Genomic DNA, 26,742 nt, shown 5'->3' with positions numbered 1-26,742 from the left:
GCTGTGTCCTTCCTGGGGGTTCTGCCTGGGTTAGCACACTCCCCCTGACAGCAGCAGCAACAGCTCTTGCTCATTTGGAAACCACTGGCTGGGTCTAGTGGAGTTACAGGGGGGAAAAAAGTAAAAAGTAAAAATACCCACAGCCACACACCTACCTCATAACCCACCAGAGAGAGCTGGGAGCGTGGCTGTGCCCTTCCTGTGTGAACTGCCAGGCCACATCCCTGTTTGCCCACTCCTGGTGGCTTGTGCTCCCTGGAGCAGTTTAAATCTCCTGGCAATGACCTCAGCTGGACCCCCTGGTCAGCTGATTAGGCCTCGCAGGGCAGCTGGTCTCAGCTGGTCTGAGCAGGGAACAGTCCTCCCTGGAGTTTAAATCTCCCGGCTACAAATATATATATTTTGGATGTTATTTTTTCCTCAAAATCTAAACTATGCTAAGTGCAAAATCAGTGAAAAGCTCTCCTAACTAATCTTAAAAAATAAAATCAATCTGAGAACATTTACTGTTTAAATTGGCAAATCCTCTACTGGCAAGCAAATGGTTAAAGAAAAAATAAGGGGAAAAAAGCCTTAAAAGACTCAGGAGAATTAGCTGTTGCTAAAACAATTTTATGGTCCTTTCCACTTCACTGGAGGTAGTTTGTATGGCTGACTGGAATCTATTCAATGCTGTCAAACATCTAACACTCCCATAGCCAGATGCCTTACAATGAATAACAAGCAGCAGAGCTGCCAATATGCTGGAGCTGCATTTTTTACCAAGGACTGGACCTAACCCAGCAACACTCCAACTTCATTGTTTGATGCCTTGTTAATTTATAAGACCAAAAATTAACCACAACAAACACAAGTGCCAAAATTCTAAAGCACTGCAGCTACAAAATCCATCATATTTAACAAACCACAATACAGAAAGTCAGGTTCATTAAAAAAACCTGCACATCTAATTTCTCTTTTGTAGTTTAAATTGATTTTGCAATAGAAAATAACACTCAATTTCAGCAGACAACTTCCACAATCTGGGGAGACTTACAATAAGTGCATAGAATAACAAAGAAAGAAGTGGAAACGATGAATAAAGTGTACACAACTTGCTGAAACACTAAGCACTCATCATCTGTGATCTTGAGCATCATCATTTCCATAAATATTATCCCAACCATTCATTGCTTTGCTTCAAGTAAAATCCTGGACTCTTACCATATTGATGTCCTTCATCTTTCAACTCTAATAATGGTGAAGCGCTGACACCAGAATCATATTCCAAGAAAGATAGAGAGTGCTCAGTGACAGCCCTGGGTTTGGGAAATTACGGCTGTGTTCCCTTGGCAGCTTTATGATTATGGCTTTGACAGGCCTTGTACTCTGTAGCTCATATCCTGCCATGGGCACATCCTCCTACTTACACAGCATCGAGCCAAAGTCAAACAGGACACAGACATTGCAACTGAGGATATACTTCAGCATTTTCAACTTTGGGCTGAAAATGAGCATCATTCTCACCGTATTTTACACAGGTTACGACTTCGGGGTTTACTTTTCATTATTATTTTAATTACACTTGGTGTTAGAGCTCCCAGGACCTAATCCTCTAGGAATCGTAAGGTGCTGAAAAATTCCAGAGCCTCAGTTTGACAAACAAAATGAAGCATAGCAGCTGTTTTGAGAAAAAGTGGCCTATATCCTGCCGATAACAGCCTTCTGAGAAAAACTAAATTCAAATCAACAGCAGAAATAATAAGCTTATTCTTACTAAATAAAAATACCTGCTACATGAACTAAACTTTTAGAACTAAGCTGGTTATCCACACCCTAAAACAGATGCAGCTTCATTTGAAGGCATGAAGAAAAGCATTGGGCTGCCTATGTCAACATGTGCGCATGTGCTTGTGAACGTTCGTGTTAATCTTCATAGCACTGAACATCACAGGGGGACAGGCTTAACACCCCTGCCCTGGCCAAGGACACCTGCTTCATCAACCATGCCCTTCTAGGCATGTTTTTAGAATTAACATCAATGGGGTATCATTGTTTTTAACATTAAAGAAAACAACAATGAAGTAATAAAATCTACCTTTCAGAAATCTATCGCACCTGAGTTATTTTCCCTAAATGCAGAAGGTAGCCATAATGCAAAGGGAATGATTTTTTTTTGAAATTCATTTTTTACAACACTGTTTAGGCCTCTTTCTCTGAAAGCAGGCTACTGTTTCTTGTGTTTATATTTAACCTGCTATCCTTACTCTCCACATTTGGGTGACTTGCTGGCCCTATACCATACATTAGGATAGGCCTGGGCAACACAGCAGAAACACCATCATGTGGAATATCATCTGTTTTGAACCAATCTGCATGTCCATCTCCTGAAAACACTTGACAGCATTTCTGGGACCACACAAACATATACAAATACCTGATACATTTTCCACAAACGGTTTAGCAGTAAGATTAGGCCAAACAACTATATCTTGATTGTATCTCAAAGACAGAAGCCTTTGTCAAAAGGCAGCAGCCCCAAGTCACTGTCATTCCCAAAACCTTAATCACAGTAATTAACCACAAATGGTTAATCACAATCCAAACTGGTCTTGGATCAAAAGCAGGTAAAAAGGTATATCCATCAATTCCATTGATATCCATGTTTAACATAAACCCTTTAGGTTACATGTTTACACAAAATACAAGATCCAGGGAATGGAAAGTAGAACTTGAATACTGCTCCGCCAGGCAGAAAAGAGCTTTTTATCTCACTACAGATTTATGACTTGTTAACAGTGTGGTTAAGCAGTACCAGCAAGTCAGCAGGCAAGATGGGACTTGTGATGTCCTTTGGGTATGAAGAGACATCCAAATAAATCATCACTTCTGCAAAAGAAAACTTAAGGCCATACAATTTCTGTAAAATCAACTTCTTAGATACATGTTTAGTCAAGCAACATGACAGCTGGATAATACCCAGTAAATATCTCAGGCCAACTCAATTGTAATGATGTGATGTTTTTTTATTCCTGCTCCAACTGATAATAATTTAGATTTTTGCAAATATGTATTTCAATTTAACTTACTTCATATTGACATAAATACTAAATTTCAAGCAGTTCCATTGCTGCAGATGAGATGATCCTTAACGTCAGGAAATCAGGCTACTCTGAGGTATCAAACACCTGCATGGAGGAGAACTGTCATCAACCAACAAGGGCCAGAAAGCTCCTTGGATCCCCTTGAAGAGCTGTTCAAGACTACATGAGCTCTAATTCTCCAGAGGACTTTTGTAACAGATGGAAATGAGGCAAATACATTAAACAATTTAGATGATTATTTCCAGAAATACTTCTACAGTATTCAAGTGTCAAAATGCTTTTAAGTCAAGCAAATAGCACGTGGTAAGACTTACAAAGCTGACTACAAGAATTAGATGCTCATACTCCATGAAATTCAGTTGATTCCAGATACATAGCCCCACTTCTCCTTTTTAAAAATTCACTCCTGACTGACCATGAGAGCAGCATCTTAATGAGTATAAAGCCCAAGAGAAATAAACCAAAATTTTAATGTAGACCTATTTTTACATGTTTTATACCCCTGTGAAAGCCATTCTTTTACCTTTCACACAGAAATGGGTCATTACATTAGAAGGTGTGCCTTCAGTGCAATTCACCCCGTTCCTAAAAGGTCTCCTTCTGTCCCTGGATTGCCAAGGGATTTGAACCTGATGTACATTCATGTAACTTCGGTTCCCGAGAACAAAATGTACAAGGACATGCCTGCAATGTGAGTGACTGTGTCACTCAGCATCACCTCTGCTGCTACATCAGACCAGCTTCAACAGGGCTGCTCTGAGATCTTAGACAGAAACCTCATCAGAGCTGAGGTTTCCTCCAGTTTCTGTTTTCAGAGGAGGTTTGCTGCTAAGCGCTTAGAAAAAGCAAAATGTCATTTAAAACAGCATTTCCAGTGTAAATATTTCACAAACATAACTTTCCCTGTCCGTTTTACAGTTATTTTCAGCAATCTAACCACAAGGAATTGAATATATTGCTTTAACCTCTGCTAACTACAGTTTTTATACTTATTGACAGCTGGTATCAATCATTTGAATTGGAAAACTTGCAGGACAGAAGCACCTGAGTTCAGTTCTGAGTGTTCTCCAAAGTCTCCAGGAGTGTTTTATGATACCATTCAATATCATTAATCAAGCAGTTCATTACTGACTGGCAGAAATTCTTTGTTGCTGTGAAGTCACTCAGCACAAAGTTATTTTGTTCACAGTACTGCCATTTCCTCTTCAAATTTGTAGGGTTATTGCACATCAATCTCCTGCTGCTGCAAATTTGGCGTTCTTTTCTCTAAGCTGTTATTTTCCTAAAGGCAACCATTTTAACATCCTCAGTGTTTTATTTTTCAGGATTTTTTTTTTCCTTCTCCATTACTAATAATTTAAGACCACCTAAATTATTTTCTGTAAGCCTTCCATCCACTGCTGAATGTTTATCAGAAAACTTACAGTAAGAATTTCATATTTGTTTTCCCCAAAGGCCCCTCCCCTCTAAGTTCTGGCTCAAGGCCACCACAGTAACACAGGCATTCCAGGACACACCAAGTATGTTCTTTCACAGGCAGATGCCCCCTCTTCCATCCTTAAACTGAACCTAGGAAATATCTATGCAGTTTGCTTGTTCAATCTAAAGGTATTATATGCTGATTTCTAGCAGGGATCATCTGTTTTGGTTAAATGCAATGTTAAACAAATCCTTGCAACGTCCAGTTGGCTGAAGGTATGTGCAGAGGCTGCATCATATGTGCCTGCAAAGAACACTAAAATCTACCTCTAAAAATGAGGTGCTGTTTGAGTACTGTAGTAAGAATGGCCAAAATTAAAAATAATCCTCATTTCTTTCTGCACCTCTATCCTTTTCTGTTGAAATTACTGAACCAATCACACGAGCCTCCTCCATTTGTTTTTCAAGATATGACACCAGAATACAACTATTTAATACAATTACTGCAAGAATCAAATATTAGACATTCTCTCAGTGCTTCTGTTCCTGTCTTAGACTTCTCATTGCCTCCCAGCTCTCCAGCTCTCCCAGCATTCCCCACCTTCAGGTTAAGTGGCTCAGGTATCTCTATGCCTATAGGCCTTTCCTGAACTCATCTGAAAAAAAACCACTTTAGCCAGTGCAAAGCACCTTGCAAGGGTCAGCAAGAGCAATTTCTGAATCAAAACATTAACAGTGACATATCAAACAGTGAGAGAAATGCATTTAAAAATGCCTTCAGGGAGGAAAATTTAGAAGACAGTGGAGATTGATGGGCATTTCCTGACTACCTGCTACCTGCTTTGCAACAGGAACCAAATTTCTAAAACCACTGATGGGAGGAGACTGATGGATGACATCCCTCATTGCACAGAATCATGGCAGAAATGGTTGGACAGGCATGGAAAGCCCCACTCCTTTGTCTGTGTTTTCTTTGTCAGCAAGGTCAACAGTCCCTGCAACAAGCTTTCACCTTCCCGAGCCTTTCTTGCATCTCTTCTGAACCACACAGATTTTTAAGAAACAATGCTCAGATGATCTGCCAAAAACAGGCATCAGAGAGTCTCTTTCATTACAACCTTAAACCAGTTCCCTTTAAAATACAAATGGTATTTATTGGATCTCTTCTCAGTATTGTCCATCCTTCTACATGTCTTCACAACCGGTGGAAAGACTGTCACTGATTTTAATCAGATTTTTGCTCTCACAATCACTATTTCCTGACACTCCTACAAATCCAAGCATCTTGCATCTTAAACACCCCACCCTTCTTGTATTTCTCCTGCCTCTATCTGCTCCTCTTCCCAAAGTTTATTCTTCTATCGCTTTTTTACATCACTCTTATCACATTAACTTGTAAGCTTGTCTCCAAGAAATTAACTGCCTCAAGGCAGATCTTTCTGCTTTCTCCTAATGCTTAATCTCTGATCATATCTTAGTTTTATAATCCCTATTAAGCCTTTTATTAGCTTTTGCTTTTATTACTCCTATAATCATGAAACACAATATGTTGGACTTTGCTCTTGTATAACAGTTGGCCATTCTAAAAATATCAGGTCTGTGGCTTTTTACATTCTCTTCATTTAATGCTTTTTCAGCCCCTATAACATTAGTAACAAGGTAAGTACTTTATGCTTATGAACTTCTTGCAGCAAGAACAGAGAGAAACACACGCCTTCCCACATCCTAAATATTTCTGCTAACACACATCCCTTTGCATTTTTCCACCATGTGGGAGGGCAGGCAAGTTCCACAAGAAGCCACATGAGGAGCAGAAGTTGTGGCAATACCTGGGAAGTGTGCTTAAAAGAAAGAGTAATTAAGTTTTCAAGTTCTATTCAGCTGATGGGAAATTCAGACCATACAATGTTGTTTTTTTGAAAATCTCGTCTCTGCTTTGCCCTTGACAAATGGAACCCCAACACACAGCAACATAAGCTGTACGGAATTTTTCCATTCTAAAGAGGTATTTGCCAATGGCCTCACTGCCCTTGTGATTAAGACATGGAGAACAGCACCCATCCCAGGGCTGGCAGCTCCCACAGCTGGCTGCTGAAGCACCACCCAAGCACAATCCCTGTCAGCCACTTGCACAGCACCGAGCACACCATGGGACAAGGAACAAGTCCCCACTGTCAGAGAGGATGCAGGGGCAGAGCTCACCTGTGTGAGCAAATGCATCTCAGAATCATCCTTTTGCTATCGAACCTCAGAACACTCCTCTGATGTATATTCTGTTCCACAGATAGGAGAGGTGAATCTCTGTGTAACCCTGAACTGTCAAAGCTAAAGGAAATCTGAGCAGGGCACTGACTCATGAGTGCCCACCTGTCCAGCAGGAAACCCATCCCATAGATCATTGGTGCCTGCTGGATCCAGAGCAGGAAGCAGTGCCAGTGTGGGAGAAAGATGACCAAGCCTCACTGAAGCCCAAAACTGAAAGTACTGGGATATGTGCCACGTATTAGTGGAGGTGCAGACCTACAGTTAGTGAGACTGGTCAGATTCCAACCATTTCTGATCCAACAGAAATCTTCTCTACCTCTGTTTCCCATATCTGTCCCCATACATTACACCCCTGTCCCTCTGGAGATGGGCTGAAAGCCAAGCCCCCACTAGCCCTACACAAGCAACTGGAACATCTCACTGGGACCTGGGAGTGTGGGCACAGACAGCAATTGTTACTCTGCCTGGTGATCCACCTGCCTGAAGTGCCAGTGGACACATCCACTGCAGAACTGCCTCTCCTCTTCCTCACATTTTTAGTTGAGGGTATTTTACTTTCACTTTTAAATAGAAAATAAAATTTAAAAAAAAGAATCCGGAAGATGCATGGAGTTTGTACAGCAAGATGGTAGACTGAGCACATGAAAAACGAGACCACACAAAGGCACAAAAAGAAAAAGCAAGAGAAAAAGTCTCAAAATTATAAGGAAGGGCTCCTACCAATAAGACAGACAATTAGATTGAGCAGCCCAAGCAGAAAGCAGTGATGACAGTGATTGCTGATGCTGCAGAGCAGGACTGGCCCACATTAGGTTAAGTAAGCTGGAGACCAGCCAGCATCATTGAACAAATGGCACAGCACATTCCACAGGAATCTGAGGAGAGATTACCAATATCTTAAAGGTGACCTTTCACACATGCTATTCCAGCAAATAAGGCAATTCTGGCTGTAATGGACGAGATCAGCAGAGGCCAGTCTCCTGAAGTTATGCACTCTTCATACAAATAGGATTTTTATTTTTAAATTTAATATCAATTGACTGCACCTCATTTGAGCAAAGTACCATAAGTGCTTTATTGGTTTGTTTCACCTCTTCTCCATTTTAAAGAAAACATAATCTAACTTTCCATTATTCATTATCATCCAGGCAGGAAGCAAGACAAAAAAAGAACCCTAATTTTTAGCCATACTGTCTATTAAAAATGTAAAATGTTTCCCAAAAGGACAGATACATTAATTAGGCTGCTTCAGGATAAATGAAAATTACTAAGAGCGCTCTGCTTTCCTGGATGAGTTTTCCATAGATTATTTATAATTGAATGAAACCAATTACAGCATTTGTAATGGAAACTGTATGTAAGTTAAACATCTCCACTTTTGCAGAAGCTAAAGAGCACACTGCATGGACCGAGAAGGATCTCCACATATTTTTGAAGGGAAAAGAAAAATTATCTTCTCTAGGGGAAAAAAAATAATAATGCTATAAGTAAAACAAACAGGAAATACAAATCAAATGGCCCCAGTGTCACTGAGAGTCCAAGCCTGGATTCTGAGAAGCCATCTCCAGCTGGAAATCCTGAAGCTGAGGACTCAACTCTTTTCCATTTTTTCAGAGAAGGAAATACAGCTTAATTAGGCTCAATTTTCTAAATAATGGTTATCCTCTGTAACTAATCAGGAAAACTTTAAATCAGTATCAGATTAATGCTTGTTCAAATAGTGAAACATGCTCTATCTTCCAAATATAATCTTACCCTGCTGACAATTGAAAGGGCTGAGGGTAAGACACACTGGCACATAGTTTTTATCTTAAAACAGAAAACATCTTTGCCATTCTGCTGAGCAGGCCCTAAAACAACACACATTTTGCTCATGGAGATTTCACTAGTGAGATGAGATAAAAGATAATTTTGGGGAAAAAAGAATTAACGAAGTTTCAAACACAACAGCGCATTCTGAATTCATTCCGAATGGAAGAAGGAAATGGAAAAAGTCCCAAGTAAAATTATTTGAATCATCATTAAAGAGAATCCTAAGCCTGAAAGACCCTTCAGAGAGAATTCTACTTCCAAGTCACCTGAAAGCAATACACTCGTTGAGTTCATCCACCATTATCCAATATTCACCTGGATTATGAATTTTACCCCTCAGTAAGCTAAACAAGTGCATGTGAACTATGAGGCTGACAAATGCAATGCAGAGTTATGCTTTAGCATTTTGTAACATGCTGCAGATATCACAACAAATATGTCAGACCACTTTTCCTGCTAGTAGTCAGAAAGCTGAACTTGATTCCTAATTACTCCTGTGTAATCAGCAATGAAGCTGTGCAATGATATGAGGTATCCATCTATAGTCATAAAAAAATCAATATACAGTAATAATGTACTCTGATTTTTAGTTCCTCTCTAGACTCATATAAAAAACAACTTATGAGTGAAAATAAGGGCAGATGCCTGAACACTGTTCATTACATGTTCTAAGTTTTACACTGCCCTAACAGATACATGGTGACACTACTGGACATTATCACCATGAAGACCTGCAATGCACGCAGGCTCCAATGCCTGCTGTGCACTATTCAAGAACCTGGAAAAATCTTTTCTTAGAAATTTTTCATGTTTATCCTTGGATGTCAGATAAACCAGCAGACACGAGTGTCATTCATGAAAAGGAAAGGACAACTGAGGCAATATGAACAGAGCAATGTCCAGTGAAATTTTATCAGATTACTGGAAGTGGTTGGGTTTTTTTATAATCTCCATATTGTACTGACCATAAACCTCTGGGCTCAGTCAAGTGTTCTACAGTAGACAGCTGCAATATTAGGGATCTTGGAAGGTTGCAAGCACACAAGCATTTTTCCCCTATAAAAACATTTCCCTAGTTTAGAATACCCTCTGCCACAGCTTCTTTCTGTAGACCCTCTAGACTGTTTTTTCTCTTATGTGAATATGATGACCAGAGTTCTGCACAGTAATTAAATTTTTTGATTTGTGCATTTTCTTCTTATTTGTTCTCTGCAAGAATTCCCTTATTTCCAAGACAGGCAAACCCATCTGCATTTTTAAGATTAGTCTTTACCCTGCTCAAGGCCGCGCTGCTACATTTTTTTTTCCATTGACAGTTGTGTTGAACTTCATACCAGATGTAGTCAGCTGCATCATTAGTCATTTCAGTCATTTCTGGTCTAATCTTCAACACCTTGAGAGAACACCTGCCAGTCATATGCTGCAATTATTTATGTGACAGTTCTACCATCCTAGTTCTTTCTTCTTTTATCTACACCACTTACAAAACTGGATTTGCTTTAAGTGTATTTTTATCCTTTACTTACATAAAGGCTGTCAAATAAGTTTGAATTTTTTCATGCTCTTTTCCCAGCTTCTGTAGGATGGGTGCACTTATTACAGACCTGTACTACCTTCCCGATGTCTCAGTCAACACAAAAGTAAAGGGACTGTAAAACTGTGAAAGTTAATTTCCTTGCTTTTATTTAGAAACTTGCTTTTCTAGACCCTTATAGCAATTCCTGAAGAATGTCCCCACATGCCAGGGAAACACTTGTTATCAAGTAAAACAGACCTCAAATTTTTGTTTAGAAAACTGTGCAGACAAGGCAGAGCTCTCTGCTTTACAGTGTTGCTTCTCAAGAAACAAACTCCCCCCCAACCCTCTCATTTCAGAGCAGACCCTACTGAACCCCATGATAATTGCCTGTAATGTTCTCATGTACTATTAAACAAAGATCTAGTTGAAGACTAAAAACTGACGCAAAGATAACACCAACTCGTTTAAATGTTTATCCACCAAATAAGGAAACTGATAAATGGGAGTAGCAAATAATCAGAGCGCACTTACTGTGGCGGAGAGCTGCGGCCCGTTGAGCTGTGCGTGCAGGATGGCTTCATTGATGGAGTTCCACATTCCTGACAGTGCAATTTCCAGATCATGCGAGGCAGCCATTTCATTAGTGAGATATTCCAGCGTGGAGATGTACTCCCTCCATTGGGCATCCAGCTCTGACACGCTGGCCAGGCAGCCCCTCATTACATTCAGACAGTAGCCGATGCAGGGTCTGATGAGCGTCAGGCCCTGGCAGTGTGGGCAGTACTGCATCTTCACCAGGGCTCTGCTGCACTCCTTCGTCAGAGCCGCGTGTTCAGTAGTATTTATCACTTCAATGCCCAGGCTCAGGGCCTGGCTGAGCATCCGACTGGCCCAAAGAGATTTTGACAGCTCTGTAACCATGTTTTTAGAATAGTGTCCAAAAGGATTTATGTCTTGCCTTGTGAGCCGCAGACACTCTGTATAGTCCTCTGACAGATCTGTAATTCCTGGGTTTATTAGCCGACTATACACCAGAGGAAAGAGACTGTCAAAGAACCGCAATACTGCACTTTCCACTGTAGTCTCTGCGCCCAGAATGTAGAGAGAGATGTCTGTAAAAAGCTCCTTAACAGGCTCTGCTGCTTCTTTTGCCATGGGTCTGTATGCTGTCTCAAACAGGGAGCTTGTGCGGTTTTCAGCAAAGCGAAGCAAAGACTCAAAGGCCTCTAAAACAGGGGCAGGGGAGAGAAAGAATTAGAGGTTAACAGCAGGCACTATCTCAGTCACAGGACTAACACTGTCCTGAACAGGAACACCAACAGTTACATGGAATCTGCAATATGATTACAGTAATACAGTTTTCACCAGTAACATGATTAGAAAGACACCTAAATAATACCTGTGCATAATAAATAAAGGTAACACGTAACACACAATTATTTTCTTTAAAAAAGATGACTCTCTTCTCCCTAGCTAGACCCTGACCCAAACTTGATAGTTAAGGAAGGACTCACACAGACTCCTGTGAGCACAGGCTTTTGGAACTGACACTGCATTTGGGCATTCAACTGGGTACATTTCCAAAATATCCCTCTAGCTCAATGAGAGATTGTGACATAAATGAATACAAAAAGAAGTTGAAGCTTTTGTTTCACAGTTCTGTGAGTAGGTGGCTTGAGAGGCACTTCTTGCAAAGTACAACTCCAGGATGAAGGAAAAACGCTGTGTAAATAAATTCTCCCCCCATTAACACTGGCCAGGTCTGGAGACCAGCCAGTGGTTGGGCAGGACTTAACATCAAGTCTGCTGTGACCCACAACCAAAAAAGAAATAATAAAGTCAGAAAAATCCTATCTCCTTTAACCACACTATTTTCAAAAATGAAAAAAAAAATAATGTTTAAGAAGTTCCACGGTTAACACATTTCAAAATGCACATGGCAAATATCATACACTCAAACCACTGACTGGGACACTACAATCCATGGACAGGGTAAGGAAGCGATCAGTTCCCCAGATTATTTTTAATGACACAGAAGACAGCAATCCACACCATTCCCACTGCTTTCTTTGGAAGCTCTCCAACAAAAAGCCTCTGACATAAATCATTCTTGCACTCCTCTGGGCAGCAAGTAGTTCCAGTCAAGGCAGGAGACCTGTCACGTTATACCTCCTGAGGACTGGTCAGATAATGGGGTTTTGGTCTAATCCTACTCTACATTCATATGAACATCACCATGTGATTCACTGCACCGCAGCACAAACCCAAGTAACTCACAGATCAGCCCAACAAAGGAGCAGATACAATAAGTCAAGATTAGCACATGCTGGCAAAGTTCTGCAGCAAAGCCTGCTCGGTGCCTTCCCCTATGACATCTCCCTGGGCAATTCACTCCCTTGGTATGATAAGCATTACAATCCCTTTTACCACAAAGTGTGGTTTAACTAAACAGATATTACAGCATATCTCATTGTATATTAAATCATCAGTATTTTGCACACACGCACTGCATTCTTCTGCCAGAAAAATCACTTCAGCATTCCCACTGGTATTACAGCAACTAATACTCTGGAAGTGCTTCTAAAATCCTAGAAATTAAGAATCCAGATACACTTCAGTTGAAAAAAGATGACAGTTCATTCTTGGGCAGAGAAACACCTTGCCAAGTTTCAGTCTGAAGCATTTTTATAGGTGGTAACAATTCTGAAAATTAGATTTATGATGGAAATCTTGACACAAACTCTAGTGCAGTTTGTTCTGTGCTACCGCACACTATTGGAAGTTTTTTTTCTTTGTCACATCATCGCTATGTGTATTTTTATTTCTAGAGGAAAACTAAACGTAATTTTTATCATACTAAAAACTCAAAAGAAATATTTAAAACATGAAAACAGTTGTTTAAGTTTTCTCCCTTACAGCTTATCATTAAATTATGGGAGCAGGGACTCTCTACAATGCCAACAGTCCTGTGTCGTTTCCCTTCCACATCCACAAAGGCAGAACTGCAGACACTACTCTCCTTTCCTGAAAACTAAACAAAATCCTTTTATGAATGTGCAAGTAGCCTTATTTTCCTGAGAAATGACAGTCCCAGTGAAAGATGAGAATAAAACAACCAATGACAACATACATCCCAAGAAAACAGACCTCAGCAGATTCCTGGGATACTGGTTGTAGACTAGAAATCATGTTGCATTTTATTTTCAAGCCTCTTGACCATGAAAATCCTGTGTTCAATTAAATGAAATTCTGTGTTATTCTGAGACAAGTAGGAATGTAATTTTTTCATTGTATAAGGGGAAACTGTAATGGCATGTAGCTTCATTCCTCCTGCAAAAAGAGCCCTAACACTAAAAATACAGCCCAAAAATATTGCTGGTGATTGTAGATGTGCTGCAAACACCCGTAAGGTATCATTTGCCTCCTTATCACCATTGCTGAGACACAAAAAATGACTCACGACCGCAGTCAGTGATGTTCCAGAAGGAAATATACAGGTCTTTTTTCATTGTTAAGGCATTAAGAAATGTTTGAGACAATCAAATTACTGTTCTTAGACCTTTAAATTAGAAATAATGGGGCATCACACAGTCAAATGGCTTGGCAACAATGGACAGTTTGCGTTCTGGCTGTACGGAGCAGGCAGCTGCTATAGTGATTAATTATGTGCTTTTAGTGCACCTTGTATGGCACTTTGTGTGAAGTTTCTAAACCCCAAGGAAGATTTACCACTGTCCACGAGATCAGCTGCTCATCTGTGCAGTCAAATACAGCAAACTTCAGACAGTTAGGAACTCACAAAAAGCTGATTTCTAAGCCTAAAGATACACTGAGAGAATAATTTGATCATCTTTCACTGCCCTTGACACAAGCTCACCAGCAGCACTGAATAAATTGCAAAATATATTGATTCTGAGCAGAAATAAGCCTTAACCAAAATAACCCAACACTTGATGAAGACGTTATGTATTTTTCTGCCTTCCACTAGTATTAAAATAAATAGGAATATGGAGAATAAGGTTTGTTCTCATGTTCCTCAGAAGCTCCTTTTTGATTTAAGACTACAGGGAAAGTGAAACAACAGCCAGATTCGGATTCTGAACTCACACGCTGGTAACTCTTTAATGAAAGTCAGGCAACACCACCTTCCACAGGGAGAATTTTGTTCAAACCATTTATCACGCGCTCACCAAACACTTGATGCCACCACTGATGTGCCTGGACAACTCAAAACACAGCTGACCAAACACAGCTCACCTCTGGAAACTTCCCATTGCACCGCTGGGGTTACAGAATGAGTTTCTGGAGAGGAGCCCAGTTCTGAGGAGATGCCACGCTGGGTTTGCTGCTCCAGCAGCAGCACAGGGCCTGCCAGGCCAAGCAGCCAACCAGTTCTCATGCTGGGCCTCCAGCCTTGGTCCTACCTCTCACATACACTAAAAATTGCATTATGCTCAGTCTAGAACACACAGATTGGAAAACATTGCTTTGCATGTACAGCATTCCTGTTTATTCACCCTGAGCATGGCACAGCTTGGTTGGGAACACTAGTTCCCTTCTGACAGAAATACAGCCATCCTGACACACAAGATGTTGTCCTTCTCTTCAGCCAGCCACCAGCTACACTTCATATGCCTGATGCAATAAAAATCACAAAGTATTCCTGACTTATCTCACACCAGCTTTTGCATCAGTGTAACACCGCTGACTTCAGTGGGATTTAATCCTGATTTAAACGCATTGCATGTCACAAAAAGCTGCAGAATTTTAGTGTTTCTGCTAAAGAATAGTGCTACAGGGAGAAACAGATGGAGGAGGTTAGGTATCACTCTGCCCAATGCTGGTGTACCAGCATTTTCCAAATATCTCCTCTATTTTTTCACCACCCGGAGGTCTATTTGTGGAAGAACAAGTAGATTTTAAGTAGCAGTACAGGCACTACAGCTGTGACTCGTTCCTCACATCACATAAACACTACATCCACTGACTTAACTCTACCTCCCTTCAGCAAGAATAGCTGCCTGTGCTTTTGAATTGCTATCACCTCCATGTGAGTCCAGTCAGATGCAAGGGCTCTCAGAGTTTGTGTCCAGGCCACCACCTCTTCTCCTGCAGCCTTATCCTCAGAACAATAATGAAAGATGCACAATTGCCATACATCAATTTGCCACTCTTTCTGCCGCAAAAATCTTTCTGATTGTATTCCAAGGAGCTGTTTATTTTGCCAGGCTCCTGGACAAACAGCAACATAACCTCAAGAAAAGCCCTGAAGAGAAGATCCGCTGAAGTGCACAGCGAGTTGGCACACGTGGCAGGGCCAGAGCCTGCATTCAGGACTGCCTTCATCTCATAAAACCTGGTTTTCTCACAGTGCATGGCAGGCAGCAGATGTGGTCTCAGGGAACACACTTGGATAGAAGTTTTCCAAGAAAATCTGGATTGATATATGATAGCCATGCATGGAGAAAGCTCATTTGCTTCCCTCCCTCCTCCAAGCCCTTCACAAGCTATTGAGATCCATGTTCTGCAAGCAGCTGTAGGGTTTAGATGGAGAGCATTAGGCAAGGTTAAGCAACTTTCAACTTGCTGGATTATGAATCTGTTTAAACCCACATTCTTTTCTTTCTGCAGGTCCAACACAGGAATATTTAGCATGGAAACCATTTTCCCAAAACCAAGTCAACCTAAACACCAGAGACCTCTGTGACAGAGAACCATTTCTGCCCCACAGCAGCTGAGGCTCAGATAGAGCAGACCTCATGTTTGGAACCCCATGTCTTCAACGACCAAAGTCCTAAAACTCAGTGCAAACCACGCCAGGCCTGGGTGACAGGGAAGTTACTGTCACTGTGATCACACTTCTGGGTGCAGCTCAAAGCTGGCACCTTGCCCACAGAGCTGACCTGGTAAGACCACCCTGATAATGCAGCAGCTCTCCACTACATTAATGTTTCCTTACACTCTGCAATAATTGACAGCCTGCTGGGCTTAAATTTAAAAAATCCACAAATTCCTTAAAAAAAAAAAATCATTATATTACAAACATTACTGAAAAGTTTTAACAACACTCACAAAACTATCTATACAGAATCTATACAGCAATAACATCTGTGTACGTTTTAGTTTTGAGTGTAATCAGAAAAGAAGAATGAGAAATTTAAGTAGCTCCATTATTTGTTTGGTCTCTTAGGACCACACTAATATTTGGCTCCTTTCCCTTCAACATCTTGCATTTATTACAGAGTTACCGGATGAATGAAAGATACAGTTTGTTGAACAATAGCTTCCTTTGTGGCATTTCACTAGTAGCAAAACTTCCAATGCTTGGAAATTTCCTTCTTATCCTCCTTATTTATCCTTCTCCTCAAAGTGGGGCCAAAGCTCTTCATTAACACCCTACTTTTCCCTGTCCTTTACTGTTTTTAGCATGGCAGTCTTCCTGTACATAAACACAGCCACTCTTGAAGCTGATGAGAAGTAACATGTTAATAAAACTATCAGCAGTCTGATGGGAGTATGATATCCACACATCACAGCTGACACGCCACCAACACTTGCAGGAAACGTTGCAAGCTTGCCCCAAAACTATTTTGGGCCAGAGAAAAACCTGATAGTGCTCAGAATCTGGACAAGCAGAAGCATATCTTGCTTTCTACTCACTTCCTATAGGTGCTCTTACCAAGGCAGGGTGCAAAACAGATCAAGAAGCAAGAAAGCAAAGTCAGTTTTGGAAAGGGGGATAAAAGGCAGTTTGAATTTGCTCACCCTGACAGCAAGGAGAGGGTACAATGGCTTTACAGCTCATCAGTCCTTCTGAGTCACACAGGAAAAAAAGCATCTTTCCATTACTGTGCATTGGGGCAAGGTCTTCACTTCATCTCCTCATGAGTTTGTCTACATTGACAACATCTGATACATATCCCAGCATGTACCTTGGATACTGTATGTACTAAATGTTGATAGAAACTTCTGCTCAAGTTGAAAGGAAGTCTGTGCCTCCTCTGTCTACACCCAACAGCTATGGACATCACTGATGATCCAGAAATCCATGAGTAGGATTATTTACGGGCTAATACCTTCATCCTTTAACCCTCTGCTCAATTCCAAGTGTAATTCAAGCCTGTTTTTAAACTTTAGGAAACTTCTGACAAGTTGTAAGGGTTTAAAAAAATTCTAGCAGTGAGACCTTAGAAGAATAAGAACACCTGGCCTTTCCTCCTGTGCTGGGAGCTGGGACAGTGGTTTGCCACAGGTAACACTGGACAGGAGAAAGCCTGTGCAATGTGAGGGGCAGAGCAGCAGACCCACTGTTGTAATTTGGGAATGTAGGCAAAGCCAAGACACTTGGGAAAACCCGTTTCCAAAGAAGACTGACTTCCAACAGCAGCAAGAGGAACCAACACCATTAAGTAGCATCTGAAAACTGCTATCTTGGTATGAAATTTATGTCTTGCTTGTTGTTTGATACGCACAAACCTACTCTGTGAGCCTTGGCATAGCTGTGCAGTTCTACAGGAAACAACCACCCCCTCAGACTGCAGCCCCAGCCAACAAACCCACACCCTTTGCTCAATCACACAGTCACACAGGACACTTTCTTCTTATTATTATTATTGTTATTTCTTTTTTTAGGCTTAAACAGCTTCTTTACTATACAATCTCATACAGGGAGAAGGGGAAGAAAAATGTAGCTCAGTTTGGTGAGACTAGTGAACACTGAAACCACTAACTTTGGGTTATTTTGGTGTTTGATTCTGGAAGCATCAGTAATAGAGATAAGATCAAGTCTAAACAGGCTGCTTATCTTCACCTGCTTCAGAGGCTTGTGAGGCAAAGGGAAAAAGGCAGCAGATGCACAAGCCTAGGAAATACCTTAATAACAACAGAATGGGCCAGCAAGAAATAATTTTTTGTTCTGCTCTGGTCAGTTTGCCATGAAGTCTCAAATAATGGTTTCTGTAGACTGTGCTGGGGAATATATCCAAATTGCTGGAAGTAGTAACCACACTGCACACATTTTTCAGACTTAGCAGCCTTGGCTTTATCATTTACAAACCAGCAACGCTTAACGAAGTTGCAACAAGCTGCAAAACTATTGATTAAAAACACACAGCTCTGCACTCTGCTATCCCAAACTATAACAGCCCTTTTAAAAGAAAAGACTACATAGAAGAGTTCATAGAAAACAATTAAGTTTTTATGCTTCACAGAATCAGTTACAGTTTGCTGGCTTGACTTTGACCTGTTCACTACATATTTCACCTTCAGACTCTTTTGTGAATACAATGAATGAGCTGGTAATTAAATTTAGCTGTTTATTATTTCTGTATACTCCATTTCAGTACAGTTGCACGTTATTTTACACACTATAATTACAGGGTACAATTACTTACTCTTTTCTAAAATGAGCAGTCTCATGTAAAACTAAATCAGTTGGCCAGCAGAAAGCTGGAGACCAGATGTGGTATTTACCTTTCATGACACCACCAGGCTTCCACTGACAGATAAACAAAGCAAGTAGTTCTTTGGAATATTTGTGCAGTAGAAGTATGGACACCTCCCATTACTGAGGTAAGATGATCCAGAAGAGCAGTAAAAGTCCTGAGGACTGTGGCTGGATGTGTTATAAAAGCTGTGGCTATCAGTCTCGTTCCCCTTCCATCAGAACTCCAAAAGATGATTCATATAATTCATATCTGCCAAGTTCAAACCTGTCAGCCATTACTTAATAATATCAATTCACAGTTTTAACAGGAATTGGGCCAAGATAACTTAAAGAAGAACTACAGCTGTGCTTCAATAACATTGTTGTACCCTTCATTTGCTTTCCAAGGACAAATTATTTATAATAACAGTTCTCACAATCTACAGAAATACAAAAGAAAAAGCCACAGCAGTTGTGTATCTGTAGGTAATCAGGCTCATCACTGAAGTTCTTCGGAGGTTTAACAGTCATTAGAGTAGGAGCAGAAACAATGTTATCACAGTTATTTGATCAGTCACTAACACGGATAGTGATGACTGGAAGCTACAGCAAGCAGCACACAATTCCCAGGATGGATTACCACACAAAGCACTTGCAAAACAGCTTTGAATGACAACCCTGTAGCCGTCAACATTCTGTTCCAGACAGACCCACAGGGACAGTCCACGTTGCTTAAATTAGGGATTATAGGTGAGGACACAGCTAATGTACAAGTGAAATGTGGCTATGTAGAGAGATTGCTGGTTTACATTGCTTGAAGAGAGGCACTATTCAAAAAATTAACAGGTAAAGAAAGGTCAAAAATTGCTTCTGCAGCTTCACTGCGAATGAACGCCACAGAGAAAGTAAAAGCTGTGCCAACTACACACAGTGCCAGGTACTAATAGCAGAGAGGAACAGATGCCATCGCTAGAGAAAGAGAGGGCATTTACTGCTGGTGGTCTCTTGGAACTCAAACATGCTGCACACTGACACAATTGGGCTTGGAGAGCAGGCAGCCAAGCCTGCCAAAAGCACTACAGACTCCTTTCTGTTGCTTGACTCGCGCAGTGGCACCGATGATCCCGGAGGCATTGAGCACTGGGATGTTACCTACAGAGAAGTATCAAATACAAAACCTTTCTTTAGAATCCAGATGTGACCAGAGTACCGAATACACTCCAAAATCTGTCTCTGGTACGTCGCTGCACTGCGTGTTCATGTTTCCTGGCAGAAACACACTTCAAAGTCACCAGTAACTTTGAGAGCCACAGAAGAAATTGAGGTGTTTATTTTCATCTCTGATGTATTAAGTGCTATCGAGAAAGGAAAGTACAGAACAGCATAAAACTTGCACTAGTTAAGAAATAAGAACCAAACATTTCTCTTCTGAGTTAATCAGGAGAAAGCAGGAAGATGTAAAAGTCTTTTCATTCTTCTGGGAATCTTTTCATTAACAGAAAAGCAACCAGACAGGAGTCTCTAGAGAGAATTTTCTCGACCCTCTGATTAAGGAGTTCAACTGGCAGTAGGAAAACTAATACGTTTGTTTCATAAGGTCATGAACTATTTCATGATTTCCAGCTGAAACAGTTAGGTGGTCTATTATGACCTGTTTCTAAAAATCTAAGAGAAAAACAGCTACAAGAGAAAGGATCAGTTTAATAAAGATGAAATACAGGGGGGAGATGATTTGTTTTTCAAGGTAGTTTTCTTTTTCTTTTGTTGAGGTACTAACAGAAATACAAGAAATTATGTCCAAGTTCCATTAAAGAGCTCAGGTCACAAATAAGACTAAAAAAGAAAGGGTTTTAAAAATCTAGATTAAATCTCTATATATCAACAACTTCAAAACAAAGAAAATTATCTTCTGTAGAGACCAGCAGCAATGCAGTCCTGTGGGTTCCACAGTGAAGACTCTCTAACCTAGAAGTGTCAGGTGGCTCGAATACTGTGCTCCTGTGTGTGAGCACACCCTCCAGCCCTCAGCTGCAGGAGGGAAAAGGACCAGGACTCACCAGGGCAGTCAGACACCACGTGGCAGCCCGCACACAACCACTGTGGACTTCCCATTTGTTCAAAAGCACAGGCCACAAAACCTACCGGCCGTTTCTTCTGATTTCGGATTGAGCAGCATCAACTTCCTTTCCCAGTACTGACTTCACCCAGCCTTCTCCCTACACATAGGGAGGCCTTAACAAAACAAAGGACCACATGGAAGTTCCATAGCTAAGATCGGTGCAGAGACTGTCTTTCATACAAGTCATCTTCTGCAAATAATTTAATTCGGTGGCTTCCGTGTTTCAGACCCTTGGACAACTCCTATCCCCAAAAACTAGTGACAGATGCAGGATCCTCACTCAAATCTGAGCTGAAAACACTCCTCGGCCCTGCTCCCTAGACCAGCTGTAGTCCATGTGTGGCCAACAGGGTGAAGGCCACTGGCTCTTCAGCAGTGCAGTGAGAAGCACACAGTCACCTAAGATTAAAGGCAGAGGAACTGGCCTCGGAGAAAAGACACAGGCAAGCAGTGCTTAAAAAACAAAACCCTTTCCTGCAGCATCTATTTTTGGCTGTCTCCTCTTGTAGATTATTTTGCAGACATATTTGATATCCTAATGGCATAAGGTAATTGAAAGGACACATTTGCTTGAAGAATCTGACCTTGTTCGTGGACTTTCGTTCCAGTCAGAACAAAGAATTCCACTAAGCCTACTGAAGAAAAATAGTGGAAAAGACTTTCATGACTGACTTCAACCGAGACAGAATCGCAATCACTGGAAATTTAGGAAAATATTCTGGGTGTTGTTTTTTAAAATTTCACATGCTTACAAAGCCTCACTCAATGCTAAAAATTAAAGGGCGATCAATACTTTAAATAATCCTATAAAAATAGAACACATATGTTTTTATGGTGAAGAGTTTCTCCTCAATTTATCCCCCAAATTCCTTCAAATAAAGTGACTGGCATGTGTTCAACACATGGGTCAGCACTGGCAGAAGAACACATGTTGGTGATTTGATAGCTAACCAGATGTTTGTGGAGAAATAGCTCTAGGTATTCCTAAGGGAAAGCACATGAAACCCATTAGCACTAATAAATCAAAACACCCATTTTTCTCCTGAAATTCCTGCCTTAGAAAATATCCAAAGGTAAGTTTTTTCCAATCACATTGATTACAGTGATTTTGCAGGATGAGCCTCTGTTGCACTAATGAAGACCAAAGGCCAAAGCAATGAAATTTCTTATGTGCAGAAAGTTGCACAGTCCTTGATCAAAATAAAGTCACCCTGACACTGTAGTTCAACATGCCCACACATATCCAGACACCTTCTGAGATGAGCTGGGTTCACAAGATCCCAGAATTTGCTTAAATTCAAAAAGGTGTATTATTGCAACCCCGTCCTTGCTAATTCATCCCCTGACTTTGAGGTGAGACTGACTGGCCTGTGGTTCCTTGGATCTTCCTTTTTTTCCTTTTTGAAAATGGGGGTTGTGTTTCTCCTTTCCCAGTCAGTGGACTGCCATGACTTCTCCAATATGATGGATACTGGCTTAGCCACTACATGTGCCAGTTCCCTCAGGACCCATGGATGCACTGCAACAAAGTTAGGAGTAGATTTTTGTGGGAATGCATTAGCTTTCTTCTACTTTCTCATGTCATGTTATGACTGTATTGTTTTCTCTATTGGTTAAGGGTATTTCACGAATTACAACATATACTTACATTTTTTTGGTTAAATTACGTGGGTCATTAGTGATGGGAACTCAACTGCAGAAATATTATACTTGGAATTGAGGGTCAAAGCATCCATCACATCTGTCACACTGAAGTTTTAATAAGCAATTGTTAAAACCCCTCATATATACATGCAGCTTTTACAGTTCTGGTAAAAGTTGTGCAGTCTTTTACTCCGCAACTTAATGAAAAATAAAAATTGCAGATAAATCAAACTCTAATGAAAGTAAATTAGCCATTCTGCTCCAGCAGAATTCCAACACAAATGAGCACACTGAGATTGACTGCAGCAATATAATGCAGTGCTCTCCTGAATTCCAATTCAGGGCTCCCCTTTCCAGGGAGCTTTACAAGAAGTTCATCAAACAAGTATTCAGAACTAAAGCACCAAAACTATCATCTACACAAATGGTATCGTGAGCTCTAACAAGCTCCAGCCAAGCCAGGAGTCTTTGCTAGGCAAGAGGGAATCTCATGACAGTCCTGACTTTTCAACAGTACATTTTTTTAACACACCAAAGCCAGTCAGCTGCTTTTATTCTGTCAGAAGACAGAAAGTTTAATTCTCAACAGAGAGCTCCACACCATGGTCACTTGGTTCATCTATCCTACAAACTCAGCTGACTTTAATCACTGAGTGCTGTCCTAAATTTGTATCTTTCATATTATATTAAGAACACTTCACATAATAGAGGGAGTAAACAGACTCTTAACTAAAAAGCAAAGTTTGTGAAGAATTTCTCTCTTAAAATGCTTGTCTTCATTTCAAGGTCACATGAAACCAATAAAATAAATCAATTTTTGTACCCTACCCATTTAGGTATTACATTTCTAGCCCAGTCAGAATAAAAAAGTAAAGATGGAAGTTTTAAAAAGAGGAGGGTGAGGGGAGAATCACCGTGTAATATTCTGACAGCAATTTTGTTGGTTTTGTTTCAGGAGAAAGTTCAAGATTCAGCCACTGTCATAAGCAAGTAAATTCTCCACTTTTTTTCTGTCTCTTTAAGTTTATTATAATAGACACCTCCCACTGGGTAAGTTCTACTCTCTGAAGCCCTAGAACTGACTGCTTATTTTAAGAAAGACCCTTTGGCATGAAACTTTATCTGTATAACCCTGTAATGGGATCAAGCCCTTCAGAAGCACTGAAAGAAACTGAGAGAGGAACAGAAGCACCACCCAACCAAAGTAGGAAAATGACTGGTAGACTGCAAATGAGAGGGGAACAGATAACACAGAAGAAAGTCTGAGCCCTGAAGAAAAAACATATTTCTGCATTTCAGACCCAGTTCAAAAAAGCACTTTGGCATACAGGAGGTTTTTCTTAGTTCTGCAATACTGTTCTTGATCCACAAAATCCCCACAGAACTTCAGTGCTCACATAAGTTTTCTGCCAAGAAAGCGGATTTGCTGAACAGGGCCTTAAACTTCACAAAATCATTTGAATTCTGTAAGGCCATTTCAGTTCCTTTTTGACAAATCTCCTGCCTTCTTGTTCCACAAAGGTCAAATTGTGGAAGAGTTTTCTCTTGTCTTTCAGATCGATCTTGTATAATGAAACTCCTCATAAGACTGGGAAAAAAAATGTTGACTTGATTAATCTATTCTGGGAAATGTTATGGACCAGTTCCCTGAGAATACAAGAGACTGTTTCAGTGGGAAGGGAGCTGCAATAACCACATCTAGTCTGACTACCTGATCCATTCAGGGCTGATCAGATTAAAGCATCTTGGTAAGGGCATTGTCCAAATGCCTCAAACAGGCTTGGGGCATCAATCACCCCCTGGAGGAAGCCTGTTCCAGGGTCTGACCACCCCCTTGGTAAAGAAATGGTTCCTAATCACCAGCCTAAACCCTGCCTGGCACAGCTTTGAGCCAATATTGTGCCTTGACCAAAAATTGTCCCATCTTGTAGAAGTATCATGCCCTGATGCTTTTTTCCCCCCCCATCCTAATGTAGGGAAGCTCTGTAAGAACCAAGAGTTTCTCAATTCAAAGCATCCCTGAAATGGAAACTCAGTGATGCTGAAAAGCCTGCACTGTAATTTAGGGAGGCACAGCCAGAGACAACCCACCAAACACACACAGAGCAAGAGACACAAACCATTAAAATAAAAGGGGCATAAGGTTGAAGGGGTTTCCAAATTTAGAAGACATAAACCTTGAGGACTGGTTTTCAATCTATTCTTCAAAGAAAAGGTGTAGGAGATCTGCAGCTTGGGGAATTTCAACATACTGAAGGAAGCAGAGGGCTCGGCATGGCAAAGGAAGCCTTGGAACTGATTCTGAGCAGATTAAATCAGTATTTACAAGCATTACAAAATTTTAATTTGTTTAATATACTTTAGGCAATGCTGGTTCTTAAAGCAGGTTCAGGAACATTCTAAATATAATGCTCAGTCTCTGAGAATTCATTTCCCAGTTGTGATCACACCCCATGGATACCATCCAAAAGCCAAGCAGTCTGTTATGCTGGCCAAGACAAATATCCATCTACATCTTCCTAGGCCTGATATTACAGTGGGCCCTGGAGGAATGCAGAAGTGTATACCCACTGGTCCTCAAAATCTGACATTTGAGTTTGCTGAAAGCTGCTTAAATATCACAGAAATATCCAGGGAACACTCAGAAATTATTTCTGGATCTTGTGGTTAACTAGGATGGGATGGCATGGACTTCTGGGACATGAAGGAACCGCCACACAGGAAGAAACAGAGATGGATCCACTCCCAGGTCTGATAGCAAGGAATATTTACCATCAACTGTATGAAGACCTGCAGTTGACAGCCCCAGGGTATAGAATAACATGCCCAGGGGACCTGCCCAATCTCTCACAGTCTTTCCTGTCTTTAATATACCACAAGAATTTCTTGTTGTTTGTTTTTATGTCTTTGACTCTTTGCTCTTCAAATTCCTTTTCTGGCCCTTCAGTTCCCTTTTCACAGTGCCCACTCTAGGCTGTGCTCCCGTCTCTAGCATTCCCTAGTGTTGGATTTCCAGTTTCTGACAGCTATTTCTTTTGCTCAAATAACCTCCTGAACTTTGTGTTTAAGCATATGGATTTATTTGCCTTTCAGCTCCTTTTCTCAAATTTTGCTATTCCCATTTGCAATGACAGGCTGTGGTGTGCTTAAGTAGCTACTATGCCTAAACTAAGATTTTAATTTCTATACTTAATCACAGCCATATATTTAAACAATGTTTACGTTGTTCTAGTAATCAAGAGGGGATCCCAAGAATGTTGGTTTTTATGTTCTCCCACCTCTATAAAATCCATGTTGAACTTCAACTGTAAATCTGTACTGTGAGTATGAGACAACTTGCATATTGAAATTCAAACCTACATAAACCAGATCGAGTCTTAGCTAACTGAGGCAATTAGGGTAGCAAATAATATTAGGACCTCAATCAAATATAGCAGTGGCATCTATCAAGTCTGTCCCTATCACAGGGATAAGCAGTGGGTTGTTTTAGCTACATTTATTTGTGCAAAAGTTCAAATAGCAAAACTCTCTAAGAGCCCTAGGCTCAGAAAACTGCAGTATCTCTGGAAATACTACTTATTAACACTTCTGGGCAAGATTTGCCACTGAGACCCTAAAAGTTTGCATGTAAATGACAACTATAACTTTAAAAAAACTTCCCACGTCCTGAGAGGTTGGCATACATCCCAGCTCAGAGTGCTGGAAGCATCTGGGACTTGCTTCCCATTTCAACTAACCTGACAAACCAAAGTTAAAATTACAGACTGATTTCCTCGCTGCAAAAACCATCCCATTTCTTTCAGTGGGCAGCTCAGAGAGTAAAGTCCTTCTCCACCTGAGAGTATTGAAATTTGTCCCCCAGTGAAAATGCTCCACTGCATGGTTTCAGGGGTCTCCCTCAATCAATCACTTCATCCACAGATTAATGACAGAAGTAAATTGCAATAGATCATCCCTCTCACATCTTCAGTATTCTCCATGGATTTGCTCCTTTCAGCCTCAATGAATTAATCCCCTCCACTTTTCCAGACCATTCATCATGCTCTTTCCCACTCTGACTCCCTATCTCTTTATGCCACAGAATGTCTTTCATCTCTGTTGCACTTAAATTTTGGAACAGCTTTTTTAACCCTGCTAATCCCTATCTCCAGATGATTCTTCCTGCAGCCAGATGACCTCCTCAAGTCTTTTCCTAACAAAAAAATACCTTACCACCATTCCCTTCTCATTTTTTCTTGAAACATTCAGCCCTAAATTTGTCATTTCACATTTCTTTGTGTTTAGCTACTGAACAACACAGAAGTTACAAATGCAATGAAAAGTTAAGTGTTAAATTTGTACTGCTTACCCAACTCAGCTGTACAGCTACAAATAGCCTGAAATCCACTGCATGGGGATTAAATATTTTATATGAAACTTTAAAATATAAAGGTAATTTCCCAGACTATCTTTTAAA

At 40.6% G+C, this 26,742-nt stretch overlaps 1 protein-coding gene across 6 annotated transcripts in view; it reads right to left on the bottom strand.

Moving 5' to 3' along the window:
• Positions 1–26,742, bottom strand: part of LOC113969039 (glypican-5-like) — a 395,727-nt gene that overhangs the window by 263,411 nt on the left and 105,574 nt on the right. For all 6 annotated transcript variants that reach the window (XM_027686131.1, XM_027686134.1, XM_027686132.1 and 3 more), the window contains one exon: positions 10,630–11,324. In XM_027686131.1, coding sequence (XP_027541932.1) covers positions 10,630–11,324 — 695 coding nt within the window. The remainder of the gene's footprint in view (positions 1–10,629; positions 11,325–26,742) is intronic.

Source organism: Neopelma chrysocephalum, unplaced genomic scaffold (genome assembly GCF_003984885.1).
Source record: "Neopelma chrysocephalum unplaced genomic scaffold, ASM398488v2 Primary Assembly neopelma1_70, whole genome shotgun sequence".
Classification (NCBI taxonomy): domain Eukaryota; kingdom Metazoa; phylum Chordata; class Aves; order Passeriformes; family Pipridae; genus Neopelma; species Neopelma chrysocephalum.
The sequence above is the reverse complement of the archived record's forward strand: the minus strand, read 5'-3'. Positions and strand labels throughout refer to the sequence as shown.